At 40.5% G+C, this 8,727-nt stretch overlaps 1 protein-coding gene across 2 annotated transcripts in view; it reads right to left on the bottom strand.

The window, feature by feature from the left end:
• Positions 1–248: 248 nt before the first annotated feature.
• Positions 249–8,727, bottom strand: part of TNFSF11 (TNF superfamily member 11) — a 49,324-nt gene continuing 40,845 nt past the window's right edge. Inside the window, exons 5-7 of one of the 2 annotated variants that reach the window (XM_003270028.1) lie at positions 7,467–7,512; positions 7,283–7,381; positions 249–1,765 (exon numbers count right to left, since the gene is read on the bottom strand). In XM_003270028.1, coding sequence (XP_003270076.1) covers positions 1,344–1,765; positions 7,283–7,381; positions 7,467–7,512 — 567 coding nt within the window. In that variant the 3' untranslated portion in view covers positions 249–1,343. The remainder of the gene's footprint in view (positions 1,766–7,282; positions 7,382–7,466; positions 7,513–8,727) is intronic. The other variant, XM_003270027.2, reaches the window with a different exon arrangement.

Raw genomic sequence — 8,727 nt, 5'->3', positions numbered from 1 at the left:
TAAATTTTGGCTTTTTTGAGTGAAGAGGCCTCCACTTTCTATCTGGATACATCCTGGCATACAAATTCCTTGCAAATTATTTTCCAAATTCCAAGGATCATTAATTTAATTGAATCTGCTTCTAATTTTTAATTAAATCTGCATTTCTCCCAGTAACCTTTGGAAAGAGATAGAAGCCACATTACCATACTGAAAATAATAGGATCACAGAGCAAAAGAGACATGAAGAAGAAGTACAAAATCACAAGGCAGGTTTTCTTATAAATTTATTTTTGTACCAAAAAATTAACATTCAAAGGCAATGTTTTTATTGTACAGTATAAAATAACATTTACTAAATTAAAATTGGACTTTTTTGCTGATAAACCACTAATAACTTTTCTATTTTGAAAAAACAAAAAAATGTACAATTTGCAGCACTTGTAGAAAAACACCTGTTCAACAATTATATAAATACTCTTGACAGATTTCAGTGGCCCATTATGTATCCTTTTTGGCAATGTCAGCTTTCTAAAGTCAATTAGTTTCTAAATTTGAAAGGCACCTGGTGGCCAACATCCTGCTTATTATTCAAGGCATCCATTTGAATTTTTTTGCACAGGCCTGACAAGTCTGAAAAATCTATTAACTTAAAAAGGATGAAGAAATATACTGCATTTGATATTAGGAAACAACATTTTTTTTCCCTCCTTAGCTGCAAGTTTTCCCCAGGGAATTTACAAAGTGCACCAGTTAAATATGTCTGTACATTTAAAACATTAAATATGTCAACAGCAAGACATTTTTAAATATTTTGAATCAAATACTATAGCACAAATATAATTTACAATACTTTGCAAAGAAAACATTACATCTGAAATATAACTTTAGATATTATATAAAAATACATATATTTTCTCTCCTCATTAGAAAAAGTATTTTTTGCAGGTTCCAGCATGATGTAACAATTCAAAAGAATTTACCCCTTCAGATGATCCTTCAATTGTGCTAGATGACACCCTCTCCACTTCAGCTGTGAAGGGGCACATGACCACGGACTAACCCCTCCCACAGCCCACATGCAGTTTCTCATAAGGTCAACCCGTAATTGCTCCAATCTGGTTTAATTCTAGGAATTCATTACAAAATTTAAAAACCATTGTGTAACACACCATGAGTCTAACATCTCCCACTGGCTGTAAATATGCGTGTTCTCTACAAGGTCAAGAGCATGGATACTGAGTCCTGTACCGTTGGGGCCATGCCTCTTAGTAGTCTCACACACCTATATACATCTTTCTTGGCTTGTTTTAAAAAATGTTTCCAAACATCCAGGAAATACATAACACTCCAAAAACTGGGGCTCAATCTATATCTCGAACTTTAAAAGCCCCAAAGTATGTTGCATCCTGATCCGGATCCAGTAGGGAGGGGTTGGAGACCTCGACGCTGATTTCCTCACCAGACCGTAACTTAAAAAATCCACCAACGTTTATGGAATAAAAATGGAATTCAGAATTCCCTGACCAATACTTGGTGCTTCCTCCTTTCATCAGGGTATGAGAACTTGGGATTTTGATGCTGGTTTTAGTGACGTACACCATTAGTTGAAGATACTCTGTAGCTAGGTCTCCTGAAGTTTCATGATGTCGAAAGCAAATGTTGGCATACAGGTAATAAAAGCCATCCTGATTAACTATCAGTTTTCCATTGCTAAAAGTCATGTTGGAGATCTTGGCCCAACCCCGATCATGGTACCAAGAGGACAGACTCACTTTATGGGAACCTGTGGAGAAGAGAGGCATATGATTTAAAAGTCAGTCCTTAAATGAGAAGGACGTCTTCACAATTCTACGAGGTTAGGGAGAAAAAATAGCATACTAGTCATTATTTCAAAGGGAGAATAACTTCTTGGGGTTTCTTTTCTAGAAGGGGAGAATACATTCAGATGCACTTGGTGCATTTTATTAGGCACAGTAGAGGCTACGAAGACAAAAACTCATTTTTCCTGCCCTCAAGGCGCCTATAGTGCACCAGGGGTAAGTACGATATGTGTTCAGAGCAGAAGTAAGGCATGAGTACCAATAGGCAAGGTTCAGTAACTCCCATGGGAGCTCAAAGGACAGAGAGACAAGAACAACTTTCCACCCAGAAGGGTAAAGAATGCCTTTGTGGAGTGGCTGCTAAGCCTGAGAACTTAAGAGAAATGGGATTCAGCCACACAGACAGGAGCAGAAAGGTCATTCCAGGTTGAAGAAAGAGATTAGCCAAAGGCAACTGAGACAGGAAAGCAAGAAACTAGGATAGGAAGACAATTTCCATATGTCACAAGTCTCAACCTTCTCTTCTAACTCATGAAGAGGGAAAGTAGGAGATGAAAAACTGGGTCACAGTAACTTTGGCTGAAAGGTCAGACGTCTAAAATCAATTCTCATAATCTATTTTCTTCACCTCCAGTAGTAGCCCAAATGTCTCCCTCCTCGGCTTGCACAACTGAAAAGCTAACCCCAGAGAAGCTCAAAAAGAACATATTCTTAGCATCGCAATCCCTAGCTTAACAACTTCACACAATCCTTCTGACCAAAGGTCTGTAAAGCTTCTCCTGACTGACCAGAATTCTCATTTAGCCCTACTCACCCCTGAAATGAGGTGACACCTGGTCCTCTTGCTACAGCTTCTGAGCAGTAAAAATTTCTAAAGAACCCTCTAAACCAGCAGTGTGTCCAATCCTTTTCATATTTCAGGTCCTTGGTGTATTTTCCTGGGTCATTAAAAATTGGCAATACCTCTATGATAAACCCAATTAATCAAACATTTTTATTGATGTGGACACTATTATTCAACTGGAAAAGCTGGTAACTAATGGTGGGAAAGTTGTAATACTGTGGAAAGTACAAAAATACATTTTTCCTCCAGAGGATTTTGTAAATATTATACTAAACTAAGGTGGTCAGCAGTTTGAAATCAGCAAAACAAAACAGAGTTGAGTCTCAGACTGGAGTTGAGAGAGTTCCTGCAGCCACAAGAAGTTCATTGCTGCCTGTCACACCCACCCACAACTTAGGTCAAGCCCTGAGATGCTGAGGGAGATAAATTAGCCCAGAGACGAAGACTTATAGTGGATTCCAGAGATCCATCAAAACTGACAACTCTCTGGTTAGAGTGAATCCTTACGAGAGCCTCATAGAGAAAGAAACACATGGCCGGGCACGGTGGCTCATGCCTGTAATCCCAGCAGTTTGGGAGGCCGAGGCGGGTGGATCATGAGGTCGGGAGTTCGAGACCAGCCTGGTCAACATGGTGAAACCCCATCTCTACTAAAAATACAAAAAATTAGCTGGGCGTGGTGGTGGGCGCCTGTAATCCCAGCTACTCAGGAGGCTGAGGCAGGAGAATTACTTGAATCCAGGAGATGGAGGTTGCAGTGAGCCAAGATCATGCTACGGCACTCCAGCCTGGGAGACAGAGCAAGACTCTGTCTCAAAAAACAAACAAACAAAACAAAACAAACAAAAAAAGAAACACACATTAGTTACCTTCCAGCCTAGTCTGGTTTGGGGGGCCTTGAACATCTACATCCTTCTCTAGAGGCCCACAAGATAGAGAATGTTCTACTATTTTATCTCTAAAGAACTGGGAGCCTGGGATATGATCTGGGAGCCTCAAAACTAAGCTGCAGGAACCAAACAGGCAGTTCTTTCAACCACTTCAGAGAAAAACTGCAGCAAGGGCCATCTGACAGTGGGGCAACCCATCATGAGAAGACCAAGAATTCAATGGTTCCAATCCCTCTGTCCAGAAACAGGATATATTTCCTGAACTCCACAACCTCTCTGCAGCGGGGTCATCACAGGCCCTCTTGCCTCCTGGGCTCACCACAATAAACACCCTTCTTTTTCATTGGAGGTCTTATTTCAGGTCATCCCAGATTAAAGCACCCAGATATAAATACCATCATCTGGTCCCAAGTGAGTGAGCATGATCATCACACCCTCACGAACATTAGTAAAAGCAATTCCTCTAATCCACTGACAAAACCCATGAAATTCAGGATGCTTCCCATCTCAAGTTATCCCATGCTGCCCTCATTCTTATCCCACTCTTGTAGTCAATTTGTTGTTCAATCAATGATTTTTCTTATAGTTATCTCTTAATGGAAGAGAAGTCTACCCTCTCAGTGGGATGGATCAGCTGGCGTTAGAGCAAGATATGGCCTAGGAAGGCAAGGAAAGAATATGAAATAGAGAGGCGGGAGAAGATAGGAACCTTGACCAATTACCACTACCATTGTTAGGTAAGTCATGTGGAAGAAGTGCCCTTATTTCCTATTAAACATCTCTCTATTTTTTGTGCATTGACTTACTCATGCATTCACTGGTTCATGCTTTTGATCAGTCACACAGTATCTATGTGGTGCTTTTAGAACAGTCACTCTGCCCGTAATTAAGAATTATATCAACCAACTGTACCCTAATGGCACTTGCACTAATAGTAGAGAAAATAGAAAATGAGCATATAAAATATGCATTTTCACTTCTGCATGTTGCATAGCACATGGCTGATATTCAGTTACAAGCAACTGCCAAGTGAAAGCTGCAGAAATTAATGGCAAGCCCGAGAGTTCAGCTCAGGAAGGGGACAGAGAAGCCAGAGGACAGCAGGGCCTTGGGTCAGACTTGGGCTGAGAAAAGGGAAGGTATTGTCAGTGAGGGAAACTGAGCAAAGAATGAAATGTGCATGGCACGTATAGGCGAAAAGGAGGAGAGCCAGTCAGTGTGAAGAGAGGACTCAGAAACAGACAGTACCAGGAAAAAACATGAGAAAAGCATGCAGTGATCACATGGAGGGCCTCACATGGAAACCTGGATTTCCATCACTGAGGCACACTGACAACCTCTGACTCCAGCCTGCCAGCTTTCCTAGCCTCCTCTGCCCTACACTTCAGTCCCTGCTGCTAAGTGCTGCAGGAGAGGTCTCTGCAAATTATTTAGCCTGAGTATCCTCCTAAAGAAAGCCACATATTCTGACCTCACAAAATACTTCCCAACGCATTTCATCTAAGACATTTTGAAAATGCAAGTGGTATCAGTCCATATAAGGCAGATTCTGATTTTACTTGTGTAAATAAGTATAAAACAGAGCCCCAAAATGAACATGCAAATTTAAAGCCACTTCCTCTGAAACCTCCAGTACTGGCCAAAACTGGGTAATAAATGGACTCAAGGAATTGTGGACCCAGCCAGAGCCACAAATTCTATTTTCTTAAACAGAAGTATACACTAACTCATTTCACTCAGTCACAAACTCAATAACTGTCAGAAAATAACCAGGAGTTTTGTCTTGTGTTTTTGGCAATGATTTGATGCTAGGTGCCTGCAGAGAGAGTTTTATAACTAAAACATGCTTGCTATTGCCAAACAGACTTTGGCACACAGTCTAATGCAATATTTATCATATGCCATTTAAAGTGAACTGAAAAGATAAATGTAGGGAACATTAATAGCACACACAGCTGATGCATTCGTATTAATTTGATTGCCTTTGCTAACATGCAAAATAGTTTTCCACTCAGAGAAATTAATACAGATGCATCCATATTTATTTGATTGCCTTTGCTAACATGCAAAACAGTTTTCCACTCAGAGAAAATTAGTGTAGCTCCACCACAAGACATGCATAGACACACAGAGAGAAAAATCATTTATGAAGCAAGTGTCTGGGACAGGAGAGGTCATTTGGAAAATCCTCTGAAAGCCAAAGAATTGGTTTCTCCCTTTCTGTGTCTTCAGTCAGGAAAAATCCCCCCCTTGTCCATGCCGTAATAAAGTTTTCCAAATAATTTAGCAAAACTTGAACTTTCTTTCTTTAACTCCAAGAAAAATTTGCCTTAAATTATTTGTAGGAAAAAGGTGGAATATGTATAATTATTTAATTGAACTCAAAAATAACAAATCTCACTCCCAAGTGCTTCCTATGGCCGTTCTTCCACACAAGAATGTTGGCAGTCTACCTCATTTCATCCTCATAGCTACCCCTTGAGGCAGATGCTATCATCATCCCCATTTTAGACAAGATGAAGCTGAAGCATATGTGATTCCAATAAATTGTACAAGGTCGCAGAGCCAGGACAATGGAGCCTCAAACCCAGGCAGTCAGATTTTAGCACCCCTGTTATTAGACATTATATGAATCGACTTCTCACAGGAAAAGAGAAACATAAGGGCTTTGAATTCTTTCCCTCTGGCCAAGCCAACTGACCACAAGTACCTTGTGGCCTGCTTATGTGATAATAGAGAGCACAGAAAGCACAGACTTAGCAATCAACGGGACGGGAATTCAACTTCTAATCCTACCATCATCATGACTGGGAACAAATGACAACCTAGGTATCATGCAGTTTCCCTGTCTGCAAAATCTGCGTGATAATCCCTACCTTGCAGGATTGCAGTAAGGATAAGAGGTAATGAGGAAGGGGAAAACGCCTGATTGACAGGTGGAAGAGTTCATCAGGTAGTCACAGACTCAGCCATCTCCAGTAGAGTGCCAGGGAGGACACCTGAAGATCCCCTTTTAAGATCTTCAAGTGTCCCATTAGTGGCATGATGATAACAAGAATGTTCAATTGTCACTCTATCATAACGTTCTGTTATCTTTTTGATAGCTATCTAGCCCATGGTGAAGTAACCGGTGGGGGTTGTATGATGGAATAACTGGTGTATTAGGGTAGCTGTAGGCAGAGAGCTCCGGGTTTCTTCATTTTCAAGATAATCAGGTCTCTAATCCATCGAGCTAAGCATTTACTCAGAGAAAATGATAAGCCCTTGGAGAAGGGGGAGGAGATCTCATTTTCTAGAGGGTTACTGTCTCTTAAGGATCTTAACAGGGATCTAAAGTGTCCTCCCTGGACCTCTGCAGGAGATAGCTGAGTATGGGACTACCTGATGAATTCATTCACCTCCGAGGTCAGCAGCAGGGCTGTGTCAACTTTAGCTTGGGAAAGTACAGATAAGCATAACAAAGGATTGTCCTTCCAGGTTACAGGCTTTCAGCTGACAGTCATTTAAAATAAGCATCCATTCTGATGATCTGAAAATGAATAGGGTGATGATGTCCATTCTGACATTTTTGAGAATCACAGTTTCCAGGATGTGAATCATCACCTGAGGATGAATGATCTTTCCTTTGGCTTTGAAGTAAGGGCTCTCAAAAATTCAGTGACAGACTAAAAATAGGTTTCAGTATTGAAATGGGCTGATAAACGACTCTTAAAATATTTTTCAGGCTGGATGCAAATGGAGCTTACCAGATGGGATGTCAGTGGCATTAATAGTGAGATGAGCAAAAGGCTGAGCTTCAAGCTTGCTCCTCTTGGCCAGATCTAACCATGAACCATCCACCATCGCTGGAGATGAGAGAAACCATATTATTATAGCCAAAATAGTAGTGACTCTGTGGGATTTCATACAGATGTATGGATCCATGCTTACCTTTTTCTGCCCTGATGTGCTGTGATCCAACGATATGTTGTAATTCCTGAAATAAAAAGGAAAAATAATTTTATTTATAAAACCATTCTTTCTGTAAAGCAATAGGAATTCAGGGCTGTTACATACACAACAAATTAACCCTCTTTTCCTACCAAACGTGCCATAATAGCATTGGCAGTGAAATTCCTATATGTACTAGGTGGCTATCAATGGAAGTTCACCCCAAAGAATTGGTGTTGACGTGTTTAAGACCATACCCAACTTCAAACAAAATACTTTGGACAGTAAGAGGAAGTAAAAGACGATGTAGATTATAAACCATGGCGTAATTGAACATAATTAAAAATCTGTAGCAGGTACACAAATGGAGATGAAGTTAACTAGGAAAATAACATTTACGCAGAATATATGACCCTCTTAAATCTTCTGGAAGGCTCTTTTTATGTCTATTTCATTAGTGAATTTCTGTTATAATACTAAAGCTCAGCCCACAGGAAAGAGAACGATGCTTAGCTCCCAGTGGTTAATTTTTTACTTTGAAGTTACAGTGTACTTAAAGCACTATATGGAAGTCTAAGAGCTTTTAGAGTACCAATAATTAAATTAAAATATGGCCACAAATAGAGGATTAGAAGCACAAGCCAGAAAAAAGAAAAAACATAAAGAGTATAGGTAATTGCATATCTCAATTTGAACCCTGAGAATAAAGGATGAAATAGGAAACCACATGCCCACCTCTATCCAGACATTAGCTGACACTAAAATGTCACATCTTAGGGCAAGAGTAAGGTGTAGGCGATGAAAGCTCAGGCTTTCACCTTGGTTCAAGTTCCTGCATAAACAGAGGATATTAACAGCACCCCATCATAGGGTGCTTGCTAAAGGAGATAATGTGTGTAGGCACTTAGCAGAGTGCCTGGTAAATTTAGATGTCTATTATATACCCATCATCCCAGCACTTTGGGAGGCTGGCATGGGCAGATCACTTGAGATCAGGAGTTCAAGATCAGCTGGGCCAACACGGTGGAACCCTGTATCTACTAAAAATACAAAAATTAGCCGGGTGTGGTTGTCAGTGCCTATAATCCCAGCTACTCAAGAGGCTGAGGCAGGAGAATCGCTTGAACCGGTAGGTTGGTGGGGAGGTTGTAGTGAGCTGAGATCGCACCATGGTAATCTAGCCTGGGTGACAGAGTGAGACTCTGTCTCAAAACAAAAACAAAAACAAAAAACAAAAGAGATACCTATTATACGGATACTG

The sequence above is a fragment of the Nomascus leucogenys genome, chromosome 5 (genome assembly GCF_006542625.1).
Source record: "Nomascus leucogenys isolate Asia chromosome 5, Asia_NLE_v1, whole genome shotgun sequence".
NCBI classification, from domain to species: domain Eukaryota; kingdom Metazoa; phylum Chordata; class Mammalia; order Primates; family Hylobatidae; genus Nomascus; species Nomascus leucogenys.
The sequence above is the reverse complement of the archived record's forward strand: the minus strand, read 5'-3'. Positions and strand labels throughout refer to the sequence as shown.